At 37.6% G+C, this 26,218-nt stretch overlaps 1 protein-coding gene, 1 long non-coding RNA gene and 1 pseudogene across 15 annotated transcripts in view; 1 reads left to right on the top strand and 2 right to left on the bottom strand.

Annotated features, from left to right (window-relative positions):
• LOC116785560 (mitogen-activated protein kinase 10) overlaps nt 1–26,218 on the top strand; it is a 165,663-nt gene that overhangs the window by 74,580 nt on the left and 64,865 nt on the right. For 11 of the 14 annotated variants that reach the window (XM_032685276.1, XM_032685275.1, XM_032685281.1 and 8 more), the window contains 2 exons: nt 8,715–8,786; nt 17,381–17,550. In XM_032685276.1, coding sequence (XP_032541167.1) covers nt 8,715–8,786; nt 17,381–17,550 — 242 coding nt within the window. Of the gene's footprint in view, nt 1–8,714; nt 8,814–17,380; nt 17,551–26,218 lie in introns of all 14 variants that reach the window. The other 3 variants (XM_032685287.1, XM_032685286.1, XM_032685279.1) reach the window with 2 other exon arrangements.
• On the bottom strand, nt 10,908–19,439 carry LOC116785569. The gene is made up of 3 exons (XR_004356590.1): nt 19,373–19,439; nt 11,574–11,639; nt 10,908–11,190 (listed from the first exon to the last, which is right to left on the bottom strand). It is a non-coding gene; the product is annotated as an uncharacterized LOC116785569 (long non-coding RNA).
• LOC116786506 lies at nt 24,564–24,681 on the bottom strand (annotated as a pseudogene).

Below are 26,218 nucleotides of genomic sequence, written 5' to 3'. Positions count from 1 at the left end.
AACCGTAATTTTTTTCCTAATGTGGTAGTTTACAGTTATTTGTATAATAAGAAACTAACAATAGCCTTCATGATTCTGTATTTTTGCATTGATGAGCTACTATATTTCTAGTTTTGCATATGGAAAACTGAATAACGCTATTGCAGCAAAACCACTTGGCAGCAGCAGATATGCTTTCTTTAAATAGTTCACGTCTCACTGTTTTGTCAGACCCTGGAACTTTCATTGTATTCAGTGGATCAGTAATTATCATTATTATTCCTTGTAGTAATGGATAGTTTTATTTCCCTTTGTTTTATTTTTGGTGTAGCTGCTAAATATAGTAAGCTCAAGTTTCTTGCAAATTGTGTGTCAGACATGAAGAAGTTGAGCATCAGTGAAAGTGTCCGTGCTACACTTCAGGTTTTGTGTAGTTGGGGGCTTGATTAATGTAAGAGCTTCGTGGCTGAATCTGATGTAGTTCTTAAGGAGAAATACCTATTTGAAGAACAGAAAACAAACATATATGGGATTATTAGAACATATCAGTGTCCATGTGCCTGCAGGCAGCCAAGGAGGCTAAAGGGGAAAGCATTGTGCAGTTGTATGCACCAGCTTGTAGGCTTGTAGTTTGAAGAACTTTTAGCCAGCATTGACTGTGGTTAGACTAGAGCAAGAAAACATCCACTTTTGATGGGTTTGTGTCTGCCTAACTCTAAAGGAATTTTTCTTTAGCCATTCTGCACCAGCATGACAGGTTCTAAACAACAGCAGCATAGGTGAGTCGTTATGGCCCAGCAAGCAGACAAGCTATTCTCTCTAGTCTTGCATTATGTTAGATTTATTTATTGATCATCAGAAGCACAGGGCCTTTTCTTACTCCAGTAAGATTTTTCTCTCTTATATTTAGAGTTTTAATCAACAGAAGCCAGAAAGTATCAAAATATTTTCTGTGTCTTCTAAAACAATATATAAATGTCATTTGGTATGAATGATCTGCAGTGATTTTGCAATAAATCCTGCTTGCATCCTCAAGATGAGTAGTTCTAGCAGTGTTTTTGTTATGGAAGTAATTAAAATCTACAAATGTTAAAGCTCAGAAGGGAGAACAGCTTTTCAGAAGGGAAGGAATCCAGATTTTGGTTGTTTGAGAAATAAGCTGGTTTGTAGCTGCAGAATTTACAGTGTAATCTGCTCATGGCCACAGACATGCACTCCAGAACTAAGCCTCTTACATTTTTTGGAGTAATAGTATTTTTAGTTGTGTGGCTACTGTATTAATATGCAAATACAAACCAAGGCAGGGGCTGAGCATTGTAACTTTGCAAACTGAAGCAACAGTCCTTGTTTTGATTAGAGAGGTTGGATAATTGATTTCCCAAGGCACCCTCAAATGTGGGTGATTATGTGATTCTGGTCCTGAATAACCATGTGTGGTAAATTAGCTGGCTCAGTTCAATGGTAAATTATGTAGTTTTTTTAAGGTTATCATAAATACAAATGTTTCAGTTGAGCAAGTTATTCCATAGTCCTGAACAGCTTTTCATATCTCCACCATACGTACTTTGATACAGGAAAAATTAGCATGGGTAAAATGTAAGAAAATTTTTTATCAAATAAGTAAAAGCTTGGCTAAATATTATTTTGTTTATGTAATTTGTTCCTCTTACATGCCCAAAACCATAATTTTTTCCCCTAAATTGAATTATACTGTTATAGAAATTGTTGCCATAGTGCCACAAAATGAAGGTATCCTGAAACAGGATCTATATGTTGATCGTTCATACATTTCTCCTGAAGTTAGAATTTTGCTTTCAACCAGGATTTTCATTCTTTTTGCATGCTAATGGAGTGGTTAACATTTGTGGCAGAGCAGCCTATTAAAAATGAGATCCAGTAGCATACAGTTCAGTGTATAAAAAATTAATTCCAAAGTATTAGAACTTAAAATATATAGTTTATTCAGATCTATTAACTTTCTTGATACTACCTGATGCAGATAGTAATTGAGTATTTTTCTCTATGCATTCTTTAAAAGATAGGTAATTTTCACCAGTCATAAAATGCCAGGGCCACCTGTGTCGAAGGCAAATACAAATTTGAGTTAGTTTGGAGATTGTGCTCTGACTTGGGAGTGTATTAAAAATAGTTTTGATGTGATTCACTGTGTACCTTCAGGCAGTTTTGCCACTGACATTTATCCAAGGAACAGCTTTTTACGGATTTTTTTTTTTCTAATAGGGAAAAACAAATTTCCGAGAGGGAAGAATTTTTCATTCAGCTGTGCTGAGATGGTTACCTGAAGTTTTTGTCTTTTTCTTTCCAATTAGCTTTTCTTCATTTTTATCTGACAATAGTAGTCATGGTCTTGCACATTTACCACTGGAGATTCATTCAGTGTAAATTCAGAGCTGTTTCCAACACTGAAGTTTAATTTAATGCCCCTAGGAAGTGGCTAGGTTTATTTTCTCTTTGAATTTGCATCAGGAAGGGAAGATACTCAGCTGCAAATGAAAAGATGGTATGAGAGATTGTAACAAAATCACCATGAACTTTGACTAATTAATCTTCTGCAGCATCTCACAGGAGCAGGTTCTTTTTCAGATGGTACCTGTTCATAAAAATATTATGTGTATATGTGATATCTTGGACTGTTAAAATTTTGGCATTTAGAACAAGTGTTGTCAAATTTGGAGATCTAACTCATAATAAAGGATTGAGGAATACACAAGAACCTAGTAGCAAGGCCAGGCTTAGGGCTTCTGCACATGAGCTGTGATCAATAGGAAAATCTGTTTATTAGTCCCTTGTCTTTTCAGTTTGTTTTTTTTTTTGTTCTTTTTCCTTTCAAACCTATTTCCTCTGAAAGCCTTCTCAGTGCTATTCCTAGATTTTCTTCACCACTGTCTTTTCTCTTCCAGCAGCTCATTTTAGAGCTACTTGCATGATTCCTGTGCATTTTTACATGCTATCCCTTTTCATCCCAGTGGAAAATGATCTGTTTCTGCTGGGATTTAACCATGGTAATTATTGTTCACACTATTTCTTTCCCTGGTTATTCCAAGAATAATTAAAGTGAGAGAATAGGCACAATAGAAAAGCACTCTTTTACAATAGAAACATTCTCCCTGTCTATTATTAATCCACTTGCAAATTTTGGTTCATCTTTATCCTGTCAGGTCTTGGAGTTTCTTGCTAAGCAATGGGTCTCCTGTTGAAGTGCTGTGAGTTAGATGTGAAACAAATTTAAGTTCTATAAAAATTGCTGAAAAGCCTGAAGTTTTTTTCTTTGAAGACCAGTTTGACAGGATTATTTGAACATATATATCCCAATCATAACTGGCAGCAATTACATGAAAAATGTGGGCAAATTGCAGGCCTTCTTTCTTGAGCATATTAAAGGTGATAAAGCCCACATTTGAAATTCTGTAGGAGTTTGGGGATCAGACATTACCATTCTCTGCCAGTATGCTTTGTCATACTATGTGCATTTAGTCAGGTCTTCATTATTTCCTACATTCCTCTTGTTGTTTATACAGAGTAGAAGAGTCAAATTTCAGTAGAGGAAAAATATAGTTACAGGAGTGACAGCATTACTGAAAGTTTCAGAGCACTTTTAAGATACTGTGGTGAGAGTATATATTTTCAGATGAAGGATGGAGGAATTCCAGTACTGAAAATGCATGAAATTATTGAAACACATTTTCAAATCAGGAAGTATTAATAATTCATAAAGGTTAATCTTTGAACATTAGTGTTTTTTAAGAAGGTTTTTAAGTGACAGATAAATTGATCCATTTCCCTCTCTCATTGAAGTGGGACAGGATTTTTTTAAAAGGACTTTAAATGATGGTGCTGTTTCATGATTTTTTTTCATGCTCTGAATATTTATGTTCATGAATGAAATATAATGAGGCAGTAATAAATACTTTATTTTACCTTTTGTAGCCCAAGTACAGAGCTACATGCCTGTGAAGATAGGGAGCACATTCACTGTACCCATAGTGCACATGAGATGTACTTGGGTGGTAATGTCAAATAAGCAGAAATGCTGGATTTGACACTTGATAGGAATATATATATATATAGATTATCACAATTTATGGGACTAGGCATAGATTATAGCATATTATTGGGAGATGTCCCGGGATTCTGTTCAAACCTTCCAGTTTACAGCCACGCTGTGCCATATTTAAATCTAGTGGTGTTTTATGTACAGGTAGTTCTCTCTATTGTATCTTCAGATGCCATTTGATTCCTGTTTAAATTAGAACTTCTGCTTCTAATTATTTTTTTTTTAATTCCAGGTGGGGTTATTTTTTAAATTAGGATTTGAAGCATTTGTTTCCATTTTGTTTTGTTCTAGGATTTGTAAATACCTCTCAGAGTATAGTCTCAGAAGCGTGTGAGATGGTGAGAACAGCACCAGGGCTAGTTTGGAATTTTCATTGTAACTGCAGCAATACTGGTTTAAATAGAGGTCAAACAGCTGCTGTGGTTTTTCTTATGAAGGGAAAAACCCTGTTTCATTCCTGGATCGGTGCATTTGACATAGGTGGTTATCCTGTGGGATGAGGTGAAGAGTCCTGCCTGTCTGGGCTGTGACAAAGAAAGCAGCATTGCAGCAAGGCAGCTGGCTCCCTCATCTCTCTGAATTAAAAACTTATGTGGAGCTTTCCTGAGGATCCACATTTGCTTTCTGAATTTTCACAAAACGTGTTAAATATGCTGTGACAGGCCAAGGGATTTGCCTCGTGTTATTGGGAACAAGGGATTTGCCCAGTGATTAGGAGGCACAGGGGTGAGGAACCATCATGAAGATATTTTCTGAAAAGAAAGTGACTGTGATGCTTCCTGCAGACAAGAGAGCTCGTTAAGGTCAGCTAGTGAAGCAGCTTAGAGGCAACATGATGGGTGCAAGTGCTGAGGCTCTCCTGGGGTGGGTACAGCGACAGTTCCAGGCCCTCAGAAGTTTGCATCTGTTTGGCTTAAGGCAAAAACAGCTTCTCTGTCCGTGATCCAGGAGCCAATCATGTGAATGATAGTGTGGTCTGGGTAGCAAAACAAGGCTCCCTAGGACAAAAGGTTGGTTGTCAAATTGCCCAGACGCTCACTGGATACCAACATCGTATAGCATTGAGGGTGAGGAAAGAATTCAACGATGAGCAGAAAGATTTGAGAACTACAGTTACTGTAAGTTTTCTAATCTGTTTTGGCTACTCTCGTTTCACGGTTTCCTCTCTGCTCTCAGTAATTATACTAATAGTATTGATTCAATCCTTTCAGTCTTCAGAGAGCTGTTTGAATAATAATAAGATAATCCTCCTGACCCCTGGAGAGGCAGATAACCATTTTTAAAAATAAAAAGTCCTTGTCCAGAAAAGGCAGATTTGATAGCACCACTGCAGGCAAAGGGAAGGTCATGCCTAAACTGGGGCATGTCTTTAGTCAATGTTCTATTTTGAAGAATAGCTTTTTGTAAGGGAGGAGTGGAGTGAAGAAGAGGATGACAGAGCAGCAGGCTAGGTAGAGGCCAAGCCTCCGTGGTATGTTCACAGTTCCAGGCAGTGGTTCCCTTGGGGACTGTGCCACTGGACAGCTCAGAGAATTTTCAGGATTTTCTTTATCTTCCCTTCATGTCTACTTTCCTCCTCCTAATTTTAGTGCCTCCTAGTTCTGTTTTGCCTGAAAATAGATCATGTATTTGCTGCTGAGTCTCGTATGTTTTTACAGCTTCTGACATACAGATGCTTTGATCGTGATGAAAATTTGAGATCCAGTTGTGGTGTTGGTGTTTCACAGACACGTTTTCTCCCTGTGATGCTACTGCAATCGCTTCCCAGCTGGATGCCGGCCTGGGTTTTTACGAGGTGTTTTGTTGTATCAGCACTGTTCCTTTCTCCCAGCTCTTCCCACCCTGAGTGATTTCACTCAAGGTTGAAAAGATAAAGTGTCAGAAACAGGGTAAAGAAATATTGGATGCTTATGCTCTCACCTAAGACTTCGATCTCTAGTGGGTGATGCTGTTTGTCTCAGTAGCTTCTTGTTTTATAACTGCTTTATGTTGTAACACGATTATCTCAGCATCAGACCAGTTCTTTATTCACTTTACACTGACATTTCTTAAATGCCTCTAGTGATATGGTGTCAGGTAGCACCAGAGGAGATATGATCAAAGAGATTTATGCAGGTGAGTGTGAATGTATTTTCTGTGTGAAGGAATTAGAAGTTACCTACATGTGTGATTACTTACAGGGCGCTGAAGGGAACCTTGTATGAATTCAATATACGCTGTGTAAAACATAAACTCAAAGCTGTTTTGCCCTGGGTACAGGGTCTTACAGACCACTGTGCTGTGCTGTGTATTCTCATTGCTGTACAGTTGGTGGAACTCAGCTCTGTAGTGATTCATTTGGTATATCTCATGTACAGAAGAATGTGGGTATTGATCTAGGCCATTAAAACATATCATGCGTCTATTATTTTATAAGCATGCACTGCATACAAGGACAACATAATAAATTGCAAAATGTATTCCAGTTCATAAAATTCACCAGTCTATTGCTCTGCCCAGGGTGACTATTAAGTTACAGTCACTCCTGTGGAAAGTGAGGAGCTGTGTATGCCTAGTAATGCATATATAATACAAAATGTGTCTTCTCAGTAGACCCTCACAGCAAATGCAGTGAGAAACCAAATTACCCCAATTTTCTTCCCTTCCTTTCTTCACTTATCACTACTAGTTTCTTTCTTGAATGTGGTATGTTATAACCATATATTGATCATATTGACATTTCAGTCATTGATTATTATAGCAATATAATGCATCATGCCAGTGTATATAAGTGCAGCATGACAGTGTAACTATCTTCTGGCTTTCCAGAAATCACTGGCAATATGACTAATGACAAAAGCTTTTTTTTTTTTTTTTAAAAAAAGTATTCTTTCTTCTTGTTTCAACAGAAACTAATATAAACCCACTGTGGAGTGTGAGGCTCTGGTAATGACTCACTGGGCAATGAGACAGCAATCTCAGACATTGTAACGTGATGCAGAAAAGGTCATGAACTTGCTTTCATAACAGGATTATTCATACGTTCATTCATTAAAAATTAAACTCGTGTGGGAGCATGTGATGCATTGAAGTTGGCAAGTACTGGCGAATACTTTCTTGCAGTTTCTTTAGTCCTGATCAGTTGGTGCGAGTTGAAGTCACTCCAGATTAAGTCTTGTCTTATTTAGTGCCATTTACACCTGAAGTTAATTAATTGTTCCTGTTGGAGACAAGTGCCCTAAGTAGCTACATAGTGTTTCAGAATCGTGGCTTTATCTTCATGCAGTGATGGTTGGATGGTTGCTTTGTTTTGATTTTTAAGTCTCTCTAATGACCTGATGTTGAAAAGAAAAACATGAAGTTATATATTACTTATTTCATCTTACCTAAGAGTTGCTTTCCTTTTTAATTGCACTGTTAAAAGTTTTTTGTTGTTGTTGTTTGGTGTGTTCGGTTTGGGTGGTCTTTTTGGAGTCATGCAGAAAAATTGATGTGCTTCAAAGTCTTGTGACACAGATACCTATTCCAGCTTGATAGCATTGCTGTGTTTTGGTTTGTAGTTTGTGTTATTTTTTTCCATTGATGTCCGTGCTAGAATGCAGCTAGGAAAGGATTGGTTAGTCAGAGCTGGATGTGGTACTTTGGAATTAAGCTAAAACAGCTATAATAGGGCACAAAGGGAGGCCTGTCTAGTCTAGTGTAGGACTCCCTTGGCCAGTATCAGATGCCTGTGAAAGAATCTGAAAATGGGGTGAGCATATAGTGGCAGACTGTGACTCAGAGTTGTCTCGAGTCAGGGATGATATTTTTGAGGTCAATAGCCTTTAGCAGAATACTTCTTATGTGAATTTGCCTAATCATATTAGTACTTATGTTGACTTCTGACTTCCACAGCAACATGAGGCAGAGAGTTTCACAGTGATAAAGGAGCATACAAAGATGTCTCTCCTATTGCTGATTCTAAATCTTTTTTTTTTGATAACATAACGTGATGCCACAAAATTTTTTCATTAAAATAAAGGAATGGGAGCCTGTTTTCATTTTTAAGTATGCCATTCATTTTGTGGATCTCCAGCATATTTCCACTCAGTTCTTTTACAGGCTAAAAAAAATTCCCGGTCTGTGCAGTTGTTTCATGTGTGGAATCTGTATGTGCTTGAACCCTTTATACTGCCTTTTACTGTAGCTTTTTTAGTTGTATAATCTTAAGATGAGAACCAGAACTACATTCATAAAGTGGTTGTGCCATGGATTTATACGACGATGTAATTAGTCTTTCCATTTCTATAACTTTCCTAATATTTCTCAACTTAGGACTTTTTTCTTTCCTCCCCATGACAATAACTGTCTCCCATTCCCACATTGTTTAAAACATTATTGACCTGATTTTAATTTTTTGTTGGTGTAGGAGTATACCAGTGACATGATAAACTTTGAGGTAATGACATCAGTTACTGTAAAATTTTAAAGATGTAACCAAGTAATATTTGAAGCCATAACCTTGGTGAGCATCAGAAAGAATTTAAATCCTATTTACAGTTCAGTGTTCCAACATTTCTTTTGTCCACGAGCTGGACAGCAGCTCAGGTTGGGTTTAGAATCCAAATGTAGCTAGAGCTGCATTGTACTTGCACATCAGCAGACAGACAAGATTTCTATGTCTACTTTTCTTTAATTGCAGGTATTTATGAGCCGCCATTTCTTGTATTATTGTGGTGAACCTACTCTGGATGTGAAGATTGCCTTTTGTCAGGTGTGTGTTCCTTACAGGTAAAACAAGGTACAGTATATACTTGTACTTCATTTTTGCAATTCATACTATAATAAAAGAAAAATAGAAGTGAATTTCAGAAGCTTACTGCGAGTAACTGGTTATAAGAAAGAGAATAAATACAAAAAAAATAGAAAAATGCATCACAAAAATTACTTTTCTATTTACTTTTAAGTTTATTTTGTTGATTCATGTTAATGTAATTTTTTTAGTGAAAAATAATGGCACAGTTTGCAAACAGAAAAACTACAAACTAAAACTATTTTATCTTAGCCTCTAGGGTTTTTTGAGACAGAGCCTTTTACATTCTAGCGTATGACTGTAATTTTCTGTCCCTTAGTTTACCTTTACTGGAAATGTAGGGAAGGTAATTAAAATTGTGGTGTTTGTTTTGTCTCCCATTGAACTCCATGTGCTATGCAGGTTCCATAGTCGTGAGACTGCACAATAGTCAATTCTGTATTTCTACATTACCCTTGAAATTGCTTGGTCACAATACCTGGAAGTCTACAAGGCTGAGACTAAATCAGTGATGCAAAGAAAAAAGCTTTTTGATTTGTCCAGTTTTTGATTCTCTTGGTTAAGTTAGCTAGCATATGTGTATGTATATGCATATTTTTTCACTCGTGATTGAAAGATGACTTTTTTTGCTCACTTCTGTACAGTCTTTTGTGCTTGAATTCTGTCTCTTCATAGTTTAGGGGGATTTTTTTGTTGAGGGGGTTTGTTTTTTTTTATGAGATGAAACACTGATGGAACACCAGTAATCTAACTCACTGGAAGGACATTAGGAACATTCTTCAATTTTGAGGGTGAGAATGATGCTGTATTCTTAGAAATTACTTTATGATAAACACTATTTTTTGCCTTTCATATTACATTTGGGGTTCAAGTATGTTCAAGTGAGTTTAAGAAGAAAGGGCTACTACGTGTATGTAAGCATTTAACACAAAAGAGTGTCAGGTGTTGGAAGGTTTGCTTTACGTTTTTAACTCTGAAGTACTAAATACTTGTTCTCCTGAGAAGGCTGGCTCTGGACTAAGTATCATCAGTTCTGGGATGGATCTTGGCTATTCAGTTTGATAATCTGTCTAACTGTCTTCTCTTTTTTATCTTCTGTTCTTTGTGTGATATGTTCAACTGGCTTAATTCTTCCACGGTTTTTGAGAGAAGGGATTTTGCTAAACATAGTATTTTTGCAATGTTTTGACAGTTTCGTTCAAAAAAAAATTTGCAAAAATTGCACAACAGGGTTTTTTCTCACATTTTATGAAAAAGATGTTATTGATGAAAACGTTACTTTCACTATGCAGAAGAGTTTTTTGCATAGCTCTGATGCTGACTTTCCTCTCCCTTTTACTTAGACCAAAACAAAGCTGCACAGAAACATTTCTGTTTTACACATGCAGAGAGGAAATGTACTCTAAATCACTTCCTTTTACATCCAGTTCTCATTTAGTCTTAGCCTCAGTCAGTGCGTGGCTGCGTGGAGCCAATCCTTTCTGTCACTGCACTCCAGGTTCTTGATTTACTGAAGACATTCCTTTTCTGTTACCATTACTTGATAAAAGGTGTTCAGAGGAACACAGAGAACCAAATGTATTCACAGTGTCTTTGTTAAAGTGTATATGATGAAATCAACAACATTTTGGATGCATTTTTATCACTGAATGAAATAGATTCATTTTTAATGGCTGCAGAAGGTGCCCAGAGAGGAGTCATCCAATAAATGCACACAAAGAGATACTATCCCGATATTGCAGGAAACAGGATTCTATTCTTCAAGCACTTGTCACACAAATACCTTTTTCAGGGTCTTCAGATCTTCACATTGATTCTCTTGCAGATAAAAGCTGGTTGAAGCCTGTTTCTTCTCATCTAACATAGTTAGATGTTGCTGTTGATGTTGCTTTCCTCTGTTTTGGCCACAGATCCACAGTGGGTCATTGCTGGTTTTCTGTTTCTGGAGCTGTACCTGAGTCAGATGTTTGCAAACATATTCACAGTAGCTTTAACACCTAGTCTCAAATCTTTCTTTTCCATATTTTTGGCTACATTTTTTATTTGGATCATGGATATTGTTCCTGTCCATAAAGAAACCTCAGTCTCAAGGAATTTTTTCTCTCTGTTTCTTGATCAGTCCTTTCAACCCTACCTTCTTCGGTACAATGGCCAGGGTTGGATGTCATCTGTCTATCAGCATTGAGTTCTTCAGGCATCAGGGGAACAAGGAATCATTTGAACTAGTTGTTTTGTTGTGCAGACACTCACATATTGGTCATCTGTTTGAAATCTGGCCTGGAATGAAGCATGCACTTTTGGGTCACAGGGGCTTCTGAGCAACATGGGATACCACAGTTATAAATGAGCTCCAAAAATTTTGTGCCTGTAAAAAAGAAGGAATTAAAAGTAGGTAACACTCAGTGAACATGCTGAGGACAAGTGAAGAATAAGTAAGTAGTGCTTGCTTCATGTTTTGAGTAGATAAAATTGAAAAGACGAGAGAAGGCAGACCCAAAGCTTCATGTGTAATCAGAATTAGGTGAGCTGATTGTTTTTTGGTATCTCAGTTAGAAGAGGTTAAACAAGGACAGTGTTTAAACAAAAAAAAAAACCTAGAATAACCCCCCCCCCAAAAAAAACCCCAAAAAACAGCACTTACATATATTGTACTCCATCTAATAAGATGTTTTATATGATGTGTTAAAATAGAGTGAACAAAACAAATGTATAAAGATCAGTGACTAACCAGTCGTTTGCAGGGCTCACCTGGCTACTTGAAAGGCAGACTTCATAAAGGAATGTAGATTGTGTCTAGGATCTAGGGCAGGGCTACTGGAGAGAGATTAAAAGGAGGCAAAGAATTAACATTTAAATCCCACTGAAAACACACAAAAATCAGGAAGACTGGCTGCCTAATACAATCCTTACAGGATGAGAATGAGGTGGAAGAATGGAGAACTGTGGCGTGATATGGCTGGTAAGATCAAAACCTGTAATATTACATCCAAACACACACACACACAAAGGATGAAAAACCTACTTTCTGTAGGAGTTTTGATCTCTATCTGTGGACTTTTGAGTCGAATAAGTGAGAAGTCTGTCTTTCTGGTGAGAAAAATAGACATAATTTCTGCCATAAGTGTGGCATATACAGAATACATGATTAAAAATAGTTTAGTAGGTCTTTCTGTGCAAAGATACTCTATATTTCCCAAGTGGTGTTTTCTGTGGCCATCCAAATTGACACAGCAAAACCTGTGATTGTTAAATCCAAAGCAGAGGGCTCAGTAAATGCATGTTTATCTCAGAATTCTGACACTTGAATCTTGTAAGAAAATTACAGCTGTGCAAGTGGGAGGATAGCCATTAAATTAATAGCGCTGTTGCCTTAGCTGATGCTCAGGAGTGAGCAGGTCTTGCCTCTGTAGAAGTTTTTGAAGCTGGCAAGAAGATTGAGGGTTTTACCATACTTGTGAATTTCAATTTGTATAATCTCAGCGTCTGACTTTTAAGGTCAAATTGTATCTTTAAGATATTATCCTTTTGGATCCTGAGGGAATCAAAGGCAGCATCCACCTCTGAAATGTGCTCTTGTCTATACCAGTCTCTTTGCCTGAGATGGGGTGGAGGTATGGGGGCCACTGGTGAGCCACTGGGATTGCTGGCTCAGAACAATCTCTCTCACATCCTGCTGGTCTTTGGATGCTGTGCCAGCTGCAAATTAGGAGGCAGCCTTCCATCTAGTTCTTTTCCTCACCTGCATTTACACAAGTGGAGTCATTTAGCTGATTTCAGTAGCCTTGCACCCTAGCACCCTGGAAAGGCTGTCCCTGTAGGTATTCCTGTGGGCAGACAGGGAAGGATGCAAGTTTCCCCTCCACTGACGCCTGCTAACAGGTTCTGTGACAGCACTCATTGTCTTGGAGATGCAAAAGAGAACAATTTGTCTTAAACTGCCATTAGTGTGATTTGTATCTATAAAAGACAAAATGGATGAGATACTGAGCTGTGAGAAATTGTGATATTTTAGGCTCATCAATAATAGAAGGAATGGTGTTCCGAAACAAAGGTCTGCCTGTGAAATATAATAAATATGGTTATTTTGTAGGATAGAAATAGACAAATAAAATGGGATATCGGGAAGCAATTCACGTAATATAGAAAATAACATCCTTTCTTTCTGTTGTGCTTTTCAACCTTCTGGCTGTCTGTGCTCTGAAAGAAAAACATGGAAAGAATACAGTTTGTAATTGTGTGAGCCACTAAGTTATTTAAGTTTCACTAAATTTTTAAGTAATTGTTCTTTGAAAGCAAAATATATATGCTCACTAAGCATTTAGTAATGGTGAGAGTATCTTTTTCCCTTCACCTCAGATGTTTCAGTCTTGACAATTTATTTTCTGTCCTTCTCAATTGGTTGAATATGAAGCAAACATCATTGCAGATGTGTGCATTATGTTTTCATGGCTGAAAAACTTTCACTTCTCTTTCCCTTAACTTTCTCAGGATGGAGGAAAGAGAATGGCACTGGAGAGTGGGTGTGGGAGTGTGTGTTTAGAAGTTTTCAATTTTGTCTATAAACCAAAATAATGGTGCTTACATTTTTGTATATGTGAAATGAAAGTTAAGTTCCTATCAGTGTTGAAACAATGTAATTCCATTGTCTAAATAGTTATGAAAAACAAGAACAAATGGCACTCCAATGCTTACTTTGTCTCTGAGGAATAATCTTTCACATTATGCAAAGGTCTGTGAAACTTAGATGTGTTCTGTTCAAAGTGAAAAGAACAGAGAAATTTGCTTTTATTTCACATCTACAATGTTTACTATTACTTTGGGGCCCCAGTATTGTAGCTCGTCCAAGTTCATTTAAAGTTCACCTGAAAATTTGAGTCACTGGAATTCACTTTGCTGTATGAAACCTATACACCTTTTCTATGATATCCTGCGAAGCAAACCTGATTGCCATGTGTTACTAGAAACTTCCTTCCCCCATCTAATTCTGAATGAAGTGCTAGTTCCTAGTTTCTTAAGTTGTCAGTATCAGTCTCATTTGAGAGAAGTTTCTGGTTTAGGTGTTTATACAGAAAGGTGTATACTGGAAATTCCTAGCCTTGGGTTCCTTTCTGATGCCAGATAGTCAAAGCTTTAACTGTAGCTGCCAGTACAGAACTTGTAAACATTATGCAGTAAAACCTGAATCTGAAATAGCTCAGTGGTGTAGATGGAGGGCAAGGAAAGGAGGGAAGGGGATATTTTTTCTATACCAACACCAAGGCTTCTCAAAGGGGTTTGAGTGAGCACTGAAAACGTAACAGAACAAGACAAAAATGTAGTGTGCAGGTTTCTTTAAGAGGAGTTATGTGGATTTGAAGAAGCATTTCATCAGGGTTTTAAACTAAAGCTAATACTGATGTGCTCTATAAAGACTATGAATTTCCTTGCTAATGGGAAAAGGTTTTTTTACCTTAATTTTAGAGTAAAACAAAACTACTGTTTCCTTGTCCTCCTTAGGAAGTGGCTGTTGTATCAGCTTGAAGATGGTTTGTTGATTATGTGTCATCTTGGTTTGGGGATCTGATCAGATTAATCCAATAATGCTTTTAATTTATTGGTTTAGGGGTTTGATTTAAGTTAGGATCATGACAAGAATACTTATATCATTCATCTCCTGGTTCTTATGAAAGTAAGCAGTACATTGGGCTGTAGCAGTAGGCTTATGTTTTCATTTTGCTTATTTAGGCTTTGGAAAAATTGGAAAATATGGTGGGTTTTTGTAGTTTTTTTAGGAGTGTGGGTTTTAAAGTGAGGAGGCAATCTAGTAGATGACCTGGAAACTGTTCAGCCTGTCCACAAAGCTGAAGTGTTTGTCACTCAGTAGAGGCATTCTGCTTGAAGTTAACTTCAAAGTGAATCAGAAGTAATGCTCGGTGTTTATGTTTTTGGTTTTGTTTTTTGTCAAAGACCTTATGGTGCATAGATTCTTAAGTACACAGAAAAACATTAATCCAAAAAGAAAAGAAAGATTCCATGAAAAATAAAACAGTCTTTACCTTTTCTACTCGCACACTGTCAGGAGCAGATTGTTATTGGAATGATCCGTGTAACACAGATGAGAGCTGCTCATCAAGACATTTGTGTGTTCTTACCAGTTGTGGTTTTCTGTGTCCCATGACTTTAGTTGCTGTTGGCTGAAGCAATTACATTTGCTAATTATCCATATAACCGAGGTACTATAAGTGGTGGGTTTGAGCTGTTTTAATTAAGATTTAAAATAAACACCTGCTGGAACTGCTGTAGTTCAGAAATCCCACTGTAGGGAGCATGAGGTTCCTGAGACCAGTAATTCACACAGTTAGACTAACTTAAAAGCAAGAAATTTTGATGTGCACACAATTCTAAATATAGAGTGATAAAATATCTGTTCCCATGTAGCTCCATACCACACAACCAGCTGTCAGGTAGTTTGGGAGTGAGGACACAAACAAGTTGTGGCAGGCCTGGCTCACCCAAGCCTTAGCACAGTTATCAAATATGTTTAAAAAAGTCTCTGTATCTGTGCTTCCAGGGGAGCTGGCTATGAGTCAGGCTCACTAAGGAATGCAATTTTTATGCTGACACTTTATATATAAACATTGGTTTCAGAGTAATGGGTGTTAATGCTGAACATCTCATGCATTGTTCTGATAATGACATCAGAAAAAACCATGCTCCAAATGTTTGTGTCTAGCCAGAGGGAGCTGTGAAATTCTTGTCTGTCAGGACCATATTTTTTTTTAAAAAAAACCTCTCAATCCCAGGTCTGGTATAAATATCTGGGCTAGCCAAATTTATGCATCTCTCTTCACCTAATGGAAGAAATTTGAAGACTAAGACTACACAGTGTGAATCACATGCAGTCTGTCTTGCAATGACAAAAATTCAAACCTCTTGTGGAACCATTTCACTCTCTATAACCTTCAATTTACCACTGTGTCAGTGTCCATAAACCTCTCACTTTCTGTGTTAGGGCAGGGCTTCCCTCCCACCTGCCACATCTGAATAAAAAGTGTATGTAAAATTTCTAATTGGTCTCCTGAAATCAGATTTTGTGTTTGAATGAAGAGCTACATTTATTAAAATGTTTCAAAGTCTCTAAATGAATTAGTTAGGATGAACCAGTGCTGTCCAGTGACAATGGGCCTTCCAGGGAGATAATGGACAGAAAAATAATATTAATTGTCCTAAGGGAAACCTGACAATCCAAGTTTTCAGCAAGGTCAGTTATCTGCTTTTAATGACCAGCTTCATGGAACACTTCTGTGATGTTCTATTCAATCGAAAGAGTAATACAATCCAAATCAACTTTACTTTTTTCCTGGCTCTGTTAAAATTGAACTTAGTAGTCTACAGACACATAACAAGGTTGATTATTCAGATTTTTGGGGGAAAAGGAAGAAATTTATAGTAGAGCAATTAAGAAAATTTAAAAACCATGTTTGAAAATAAATGCAGAAACAGAGGCACATCTTTGCTTTTCCCTATCAAAGGCATTTGGGAAAGTCTTGACTTTCATAACTGAATTGTCAACTATTTGAGGATAGATCTGTTGTAATACATTGAACTTTTGCGTTCTGCGCTCAACATCATAGTATAGAATCCTAAATTCAAAGCATCTAATTCTGATTTTTATCTCAAATTGCTGTGTACTTTGCTCCATATTCCTAAGGGATATTCCTAAGCTCAGTAGTAGTCATGAAATGGTTATAATGTAGCTTTCTGCATGGTGATTTTGCAAATTTTGGGGAGTTTTTCTAATTTTGTAAAAATTAATAATTTTTAATTTTACAATTTTGAGGAGGAGCACTGCTCTGCAGTGCTAGCTACAGTGCAAGAATAAACTTGGTTTTGTGTAATGAAAATTGGCATTTGCTTGGTACTAATGCATTTACTAGGTCATGAGAGCAACTCTCCTACCCTTAGGAACTTAGAACTTTGGAAGAACTCCAAACCTGAATACTCTCCGTGATGCTGAGCCATGTTGGGTCGCAGTTTGACTCATAAACTGCTCCTTTTCTTTTGCAACTCCTGTTGAAATGTTCTCAAGGCCTTTCTTATGCTCAGAGAAAGTTTTAGCACTTGTGAATACACTTATTTACTCTGTCTAACCGATGATGGAGAGTCTGATTCCTGTTTCTTGTCCCACTTCTACATTGATGTAAGTCACCTTATTTTAAAATGAGGTATTTTTTCAATACAAATGAGAATGCAGAATCTGCAGGAACTTATAAGCAGCAGTAATGGCAAACAGAGACCAGCAGTTGACAGTTACTATGTCACAAACATCAGCTGGAGAATTGACTAGTTTTCTTTAGTCAGTGGCTTCTTACAGTGACTTCCTGCATGAAAGGTTTGATATAGTCTTTGATAGCATTTGAGGAGTCATGTAGATCTATGACAACAAGCCTAAAAGGGCAGGAATTTATATTGAGAAATTAGGCTGGCAGTGTTTTATCAGTATTCTTATGTTTTACCAACCTTGGTTCCTCTCTTTTTTCCCACTCCCTCTTCCTTTCCCTTCTTCTGTACAACAGGGATTTGGGAAACAAGTGGATGTGTCATATATTGCCAAACATTACAACATGAGCAAAAGCAAAGTTGACAACCAGTTCTACAGCGTGGAAGTAGGTGACTCGACCTTCACAGTTCTCAAACGCTACCAGAACTTGAAACCCATTGGCTCTGGGGCTCAGGGAATAGTTTGGTAAGTATCAGCAGTTTCTCTTATGCTTTTAAATAGATTTGTGTTTTGCATTTCTTCACAGTTTGCTAGCCACAGACATCGTCTAAAATTGCAAAAATAGCAGTCAGGCAACAGACGTCCTGAGGCAGAAGGAGCCCAGTGGTTTGCTAATAAATTCTCCAGCTGGTGAGAATGATAGCACTAGGTTTGTTTCTCCACATAGCAAAATGTAACTAGCAAGAGAGCAGGAGAAAGATGTTATCATAATTGACAACTGTGGCACTATTTCCAGAGGCGGTGCAGATAATATCCCAAGTAAACCCTGTAATTTTAGTATTTGTACAGTAAAAATCACTGAGAGCAATATAGAAACTTGTCACATCCCATAGCATTCTCAAGTATTCAAAGTGGAAGCTTTTTGAATCGAGGTAGCTGCTAATGTTTCCTTTATTTCTTAAAAGTGATGTCTCAGTGATACGAATAATGAGAACCAAAGACACAAATTCAGTAGCTCTGCTAAATAATGCAAAAGGCTTATGCAATTCAAAATTAGTATGTTACAAAATTGTGATATCCTGGTTGGCTTTTATATCTGTATTTTTAGACAGGGCTTTTAAATTTCTGTGCCTTGTGTTTAAATGTCTCTGTGCAGGCATTTGTTAGCTGTTTAATTATGAGGCATTAGGGTAATTAAAACAATCTTTTATCTATAACTTCATCAGAGATGGAGCCTTAATTCCATCTGTCATCTCTATCACTGCTCTTTTCTGGCTTTCATATGCTGTGGGTTACCTTACAGGTGGAGGCAGTGGTAAAGTAACAGGTTCCTTTAAACTAGTGGCACATGGACTTCTGTGGATCATTGGCATTGGCACTGTAATTGGCAGTGTAACAACACTGACAACACATCCTTAGGTCTTAGTCTATCACTTCCACTGTTTGGTAGACTTTGAGACCATGCAAGTCCAAAGACTGATCTAAATTATTAAGTACCTTATTTTGTATCTTAAACACTAAAGGGCTAAGTGGTAGTTTAAAATCAGTTGAGTTGAGAATTAATAATATTAATTTTCCACTATTTTTCCAAATCCATATATAGCAACAGATTGTTTTTCTTCCTACTTACTATTCCCTATTCGCTTTACAGGCAGATCAGTTCTTGTTGAACCTCTCTGCAACTGAATTGCTGTCATGGTCAATTATGAGCAGCAAAACCCCATAGAAGTTAAGCTAAATAAAATCAATAGCATGCTGTGAATTTTTTCCTCATACTATGAGTTGACAGCAAAAATTAAGAATCTTTCAGGAAATAAAACCTAAACAGAAAACATGTAAGTTCAAGAGAAAGTTAACATTTGAGTCCCCTGAGATGGCTGAGCAGTGTGGAGAGGCCATAAAACACCTTGTACAGTTTGATGATACAGATATAGAAGTATTACACGATAGATGGGAAAGATAATAAGTATTTTTCCTTAGTTTGTGTTACATTGTAATCTCGCTTTCGTGAGGCATAATTTACCAGAGATAAAGTAACCATCTAGAAACAAAGCATGAATAATCAATAATGAACTGATTAATTAATGAAAAAACAGTTGTGAGATAAATACATGTAGCTTAGCTAAGAGAAAACAATACATAATGAAAAATCTCTTGAGTTGTGTAAGTTTCTACTTACCTAATAGTAATAATTAGATAGTAATAATACGTTTATACAGTAAATTTTAGTAGTATAAGTTTCTACCGTAGAAACTTACACTTATTTTAAAAGCTGTAGCTATTTTGATGGGTATAGAGTTACATCTAGAAAAAGCTGATGAAAGGAAAAAAAATACTGAAAACCTACCTATTTGTGGAGTGCTGCTTGCTCTGGCGGGGAACTATTTTGTCCTGCTTGTCTTGTTCTTTTGCAAAGAACCCAGACGTACCAAGAGGTAATTGGAGAGCCAGAGGGAGGTGCAGGAGTGACCTGATGGTTTTCAGGCTGCTCTGGAAGTGGGTGTTGCAGGGTTCCTAGGCAAAGCCACAGAGTACTGAGATCTTTCTCATACAATTCTATAAATAGGTGTCAACATAGACAGGAGACTTTCAGTGGAAACTAATTTATGTTGTGGAACAGAAGCAGGCACAGGAAGCAGAGAATGTGGTTATAGAGAAGTGGGGACTTGATTTCACTTGATTATTCTGAAAATTACATCAAAGACAAAATTATTTTCTTGATATGGAAGCGTTAAAGATATTAAGGTCTCCAGGAGATGATAATTTATTAAATTACGTGAAAAAGAGAAAAAAAACATGGTGTGATTGTTATAATTGTCACTGTGCCCATGTGAAATAATTATAAACTCAGTGTGAAAATGATATTGACTATAGAGACATAGTACATTTGGTGTCTATGGAAATTAGTCTTGGGGAGCTTTCAATGAATTTTGTGTTAACTATGTTCATAAAATTATTTTTGCCAGCTGAAAGAAAGATATAAATAGCTGCTTGGAATCTCTTGAGCAGGGAAGTTCCTCTTTGCCCTACAAAAACTACTCAATACAAGTGTAGGCTGCTTGCTTACTGTACATCACGCTGACATCAGTGAGAAAGACTATATAGGCTGTGTTTGCATATGATTATCATGTTGTTACAGGCATGATGACAATGGGGCATAGCTGAAACAGAGCTTGTAGTTTATTAGACCAAGCTGTAGTTTTAAAAACTGTGCAAGCTTTTAACCACGCTGTGATAGAAATGAAAAACAGTTTTCTGAGTTTAATGAGATACGTGCCAATTAAACCACTGACTGAAGAGGTAGGTGATACACCTCTGCAGTGTTAGAAGGGAGTTGGCAACTATATTTTGCTAGGGGGGACTGAGAGAGACAGATCACTTTCAGCCTGCATTTGTGGATGGTTTAGATGACGATGGATGGAGAGGAGTTCTCATATTCTGTAAAATCAACAGAAATATGCTGATGTTGGAGTGGGTGTTTCTCTGTGTTTTAAATGAATGCTTTTTGCCTGGAAGCAAGGTAATTGATCGGTAGGTTTTCTGCTGTGGTTTGCAAGCTATCGTTTTTTATGTTGCCTGTGATGTTTTTGATATTGTCTGTGATGTCTAGAAAAATGATGTTGTACAGAAATATTTCAAAAGCAGTTTGAAGGGGCTCTGATAATTTTTGAATTTATGATAGAAGCAAGGGTGAAGTCCAAGTTTTTATGGCAGATAGGGAAGACATCACTTACAGGCTTGAGGATACAAGTAATTAAAATCTTAGAAGTAGCTTATGAAGACATTTGGCCTGGTTTATGACCACATTGGTGCCTCTACCTGTGTGCAGTATTAGGAGAAAGTGTTAGCTTTGAAAACAAAGTTGTCTGGGTGAACATCAAATAAATGGGTCTGATGATGCATTTCAGCTGAAATCCTGGATGTTTATCTTGCTCTTTTCTTAAGAGTAGACAGGCTTTTATGCTGCGTAATGTCAAAATGTGGTCTAATGATGTGTCAGCTAGACCCAGGGGAGTGTTAGCTGGGAAGTACTTCATGCTGTCTAGTTTATGCAGGAACTTTTTGTGTGAGTAATGTTTGAGTGGGGTGTATGGGAGCAGGAATTATGGTTTTATGATAGTTTTGAAGAGTACTGGTAGCTTCTCAGTGAATAAATTTAGAAAGACACGTCATCTGCAGATATCGAGGAGACTGTATATATATTCCTGAAGTAGTAAATTGGGCAATGCATTGTGGGGTTTTCCCCTTGAATTAGTGGTTTGATTATATTTTTGAACCTGAACATGAAGAAGATAGCAGAGCCTTTTTGTGTTCCCTGTGATAGGTAGAGCCTGCAAGTCAACAACAAGCGTGCTATGTTGCCTAAGGATACTGTAGGTTGTCCTTTGCTTTTTTAATTGTAATTTGGTGGTTGAATCTTAAGGAGTGCAGTTCCTGTCAGAACTGATCCTATCTGGTGAGTTTGGTTACTTCCATTCCAGTTACACAGTTGCATCTTGCACCCTGTGCTTAAGGTCCTGTTGGCTGGCACTGCAGATTTATCCTATTCTATTAAAGATTCTTCCAATAGTTCACCTAGTATTCTCTTTCTCGTGCTGTTGTGTGCTTTGCTGATGTGCTTTGACATCCTACTCCTGAGGAGGTTTTTGAAGACAACCTTTAGAGAGTTTTAAAAGTATGTTCTGCGAGAGTAATGTAGGAAATAACTGTCAGTTTGTACTATGAACTACTGCTGTACTGTTAATAAAATAAGCATGTCAATTTAAACAAATTCTCTGATGTTTCCCAGTGCTAATATCATCTCATACTGTGGCAACACATGGTGATTTTTAATTTTTTTTCTTCTCAGAACAAGTGGTTTAAACTATTGCCAGATTTTTTTTTTTTTTCATTTTGGGTAGTTCTTAAATGTTGAAATACTATAAGTTGAACTCACAGCAAGCTTCAAACCTCACTCGTTCATTTGTACATTGCAGGATTTTTCCCCAACTCCCAGTTTGCATTTTCATTGTAGTATTCTTTGGATTTTCTAGTGTGTCTACTCTGAAGTGCCAAAAACTTAATTGTATGTATCTGGTTATCCACTGATCACCATCAGATGTACATCTGGAACAGAATGTTCTGCTTTGTGGTTCTAATATGCCTATGCTTTGATTCTTGAGAAAGATAGAAATTCTCCTATTGTATTTGGAATCTTGGATTACCAGCATGTGAATTTTAAGGTGCTGAGAGACTCCCAGTGGGTACAGCAAAGTCTGAGTATCTCTGTGAATTTGAGCTCCAGAATATGGAGTGAAAGTGCTTATTTAAGTTGGAAAAATTTTTGTTTTCTTAAGGTTATATTATTAAAAATTACATGTTAACACATGTTCAGAGACAGTTTATTTGGATATGGAGTGAGAGGAAGAGATAATGTCTTCCAGTGCTCTTGCTAATGACTCAAAAGAGAACTGAACTTGGATGTATAAGAAACCAATTTTAGGGTTATAGAGAACTGTTGCCATATGACAAACTATACATAATGTCTGAAAAAGGTAATAAGTGGACTGTCTTTAAGAATAAGCAGATTGTAATCCTTGTTTGCTTTGATTCCTACAACTTCTGCTATCTACTACTTCTACTATCTTCAACAGAAGTGGGAAAGAAGCAGAAGAAAAGGTATATATCCAGTAGCAGGGAGATGCCTGAGGCAGGATGAAGACCCATTTTTATATGAGAGAGGAACCTGAGATGTAATGTTTGAGCAAAAACTATTATTGTATCTTTTTTTTTTTTAAAGATCTGACATGGAATTGCTTTACAAAAAATATTTCTCAATTTTTTTTTGTAATGTCCTTTTTCTACCTAACTGCAGAGATTCCTGATAGGCAGGAAGTCACCACGTATTTCACATTTGTCTTATCATGTTTCATTTCCCTTTGATAGTACACAGAAATCTAAAATCCAAACTGTAATGGTAATCACAAATTATATGTAATAAAACATGCCACACTATTCTCTCCTAACAAAGATGTCAGGCTCTCTGTCTCTAAAATACTCAGAGTGTCTATATTTCTATGTCTTTTTTTTCCTTCCTTTCTCCTTAAAGAACTGTTTATTTCCGTGACTACAACAGTTAAGCAAGCAAAATCTATTCCATGCTTATATTCTGCAAGTTTATGGGAAAAAAAAGTCATTGAGTTTGTGTAGAAACTATCTCTGCACAATCTGTTTTGTGAACCCTGACAACAGTACTCCCTTTGCTTGGTCACAAATTCAGCACTGTAAAGGCACTGACAGCCAGGATTTTTGGTTGGATTGGTACAGCTTTTGGGCATAGAGCAGGTTTGTTCATAGCCATGACTGGATAAGCATCTCTGATCCTCTTAGAGCCATGAAAAAATGTATCAGCTGTTTGTAAAATCTGTGTCTGCAGAGAAGTTACTGATGTTTTACATCATTCACCTGAAATCCTGTCACCACTGAACTGAACACTGTTGCACACTGGTTACCATGTGTTTAACATGAGAACAACTGCACAAAACACTTCTGTTCCCTCATAGGAACACGGGATTTCTCCTGTGACACAAGAATGGCTGTGACCATATGGAATCAGGGAGGTAGGGCTATAGGAGAGAATATCTAAATAAAAGGGCAGATATCAAAACAAGAAAGCAATGGAACCAGAAATAGAAACAACAGAGCCAACCTGGAAGTATAGCAGCTCAGATAATTTGATTTTCTTTGTCAATATATATTGTTGGTATTTAATCTCTGATATTAGTATAGTCTCTATAGAGTGCTTTACAGAAAGCAAAATATTGTCCCTTGTCTCATAAAAAACAGTGACAGCCAAAAAAATAGTTGTGCAGAATAGACAATATGAAGCAAGAGATTCTGTGTGAAGTCTGGGTGAAGTTTGTGAACAATGTCTGGCATGACATGAGTGGGAAAACTGACCAGAACGGGCAAGAGTGGGTAAAAAAGGAGAGAGACAGTTACAAAGGGAAGCAGAAAGGAGGAAGACTGAAAGACAGGAGTCCCTTTGCAAGTAGCAAACAGGACATGGAGGTGTTTGGTTTTCGGGTTTTTTTTTTAATTTTTTTTTCTTTTATTCTTTTCTGGATTCATGGTGTTACACATTTTTATCCAAAATTGATTGGTGTCCATTTACAATTAGGAAATAAGCTTTGTAGCTCTCTGGGGTCACTAATTCACCATTAGGCGCAGGAGGGGGTAGCATTTCCAATTCAAACAAATATTACATTTTAAGGTTATGTCTACACATCTACATCTTGAAATTTCTGATATAATAAGGCAACGCAAAACCCCAAGGAATTTTTAGTCTTATTTGTGTTGAATAGGGATATTCTGTGTTATTATGTAGCAGGTAAAGCATTTTGTGTCCTTACAAACCACCAGTTTTACCTGCTAGCATCTTAGCTGTGTCAGAGATGTCCCTCGGTATGAGAGATTGTAGGCGCACAGAGTGCCGCTTGCTCCTGCCCCTCCCAAAACACCCCGACGACAAAAGAAGGGATGCCTCCCCACAGGGCAAAAGCCTACAGCTCCCAGTATTCCCAGGCGGTCTCCCATCCAAGTACTAACTGGGCCCAGCCAGCTTAGCTTCCGAGATCAGATGGGATCGAGCGTTCTCAGGGTGGTATGGCCCCATAGGCGCCCCAAAAGTTGACAGTGCTGCTCTTCTCTGACAGCCAACACACCACCACCCACAGCTACACCACTAAACACCCAGGACACAGAGATGGGCACCACGGGGACCTACACCCAATCACGAGTCCCTAATTTGGCACACACCCTTTCCTCCCCCCCCCAGCTGGCATCACGATCCACGCTAAAACACACCCAGTGCCGCTTGCTCCTGCCCCTCCCAAAAGGCCCAGTTGGACAAGAGTGGTCCTTGAGTTAGAGCAACCTCAATCGGGTGAGTTACTGACCGTAGGGGCAGGCTGTGGACTCCCTTTGGCTGGGAGGGTAAACGTGACATATGTGGCAGCATTGACTTTCTTCCCTCCCACAATTGCACCAAGTGATGTTTTGGCATCTCTGATCTTCTGTTTCTGTCTGCTTAGAATGGCCTTGCACAGATAGCCGGGTTAGTTTGGTTAGTTTTGGAAACCAGAATTTGAGTAGCCTTTTAGGGTTAACTTTTTTGCTTTTTTCCCCCTTTCGTGATTATCACATTGTAGGTGAAGGCTCACTAACAGTACGCTTTTATTCCTTGGTTGAATTTTGACTTTTAATCAGTTGAGAAATGAAGCAAAAACGGTTGTGAAATAGTGTTTCTTATTCACCAAAGTGACAGCTTTTGTTCTGTTTGTCAGGCAAGCCAGCAAGTCTTTTAAATTATGGTTTTGAGGTAGTTATGGGAGATAGTAGCTGGTTTCTATTCCAGTTTGTAGATCCAAAATTAGCAGATTTATCATGTGACTGACAGTTTGAATGTGCTAGGTACTCAAATTCTGCCAGGTGCATGGACTCTGATCTGGTGTCACTATTTCCCTGGTCTCGTAAATTGCTGTTAAATGAGGAAACTGGACTTTTTCTGGTTTTGCTGCTTCACAGACTTGAAAATTTGTTCAAAATTTATGTAGCCTGCTGACAGTTGAGAGCACTGAATGTGAGAATATCTTTGCCAGATTCAGTGTTTTATATCTATTCTCCAGATGTTGAGCAAACATCTACTCAATATGGTGCAACTACAAATCAAGCTTAAACTTCTTTTACCCATGTATTTTCTGTCACTGAATATTGAGAGGCACCTCCAGCTCTGATCCATTTTTCAGTTTTTTTACCTTGCTCTGTCTTCAGTAAGTTCTTGAGCACACAAAGAGTGAGTAGTTTAGCATACTTTGGAAACCATGAGATAGTCATCTCTTATGTGTGTCACATGTAAGGGAAGGCATATTGGTCTAGAACCCTTCTAAAGCAGAATGAGTAAAAAATTTGGCTCCTTTCACTGACCAGGCTGAATTTCCTCAGCTGGCAGTTAATAAAAGCTACTGTCAGCTTGCAGGCTGTACAGTGAGTTAGTGACAAGAGACATGCAGAAGCAGGAAGTACTGTTTTACAGTTCTATTCAGAAAAGTACTAAAAGTAAGTGTTCCAGCCTTTCTTATCCATGATACTTCTTTTATGTTGTCTTATGGCTCAAGCAACTTCCTTCAGACCACCAAGTTGGATGGGGTTGTGA

The sequence above is a fragment of the Chiroxiphia lanceolata genome, chromosome 4 (assembly GCF_009829145.1).
Source record: "Chiroxiphia lanceolata isolate bChiLan1 chromosome 4, bChiLan1.pri, whole genome shotgun sequence".
Taxonomy (NCBI): Eukaryota; Metazoa; Chordata; class Aves; order Passeriformes; family Pipridae; genus Chiroxiphia; species Chiroxiphia lanceolata.
Note: the sequence above shows the minus strand (reverse complement) of the source record. Positions and strands in the feature narration are given on the sequence as shown.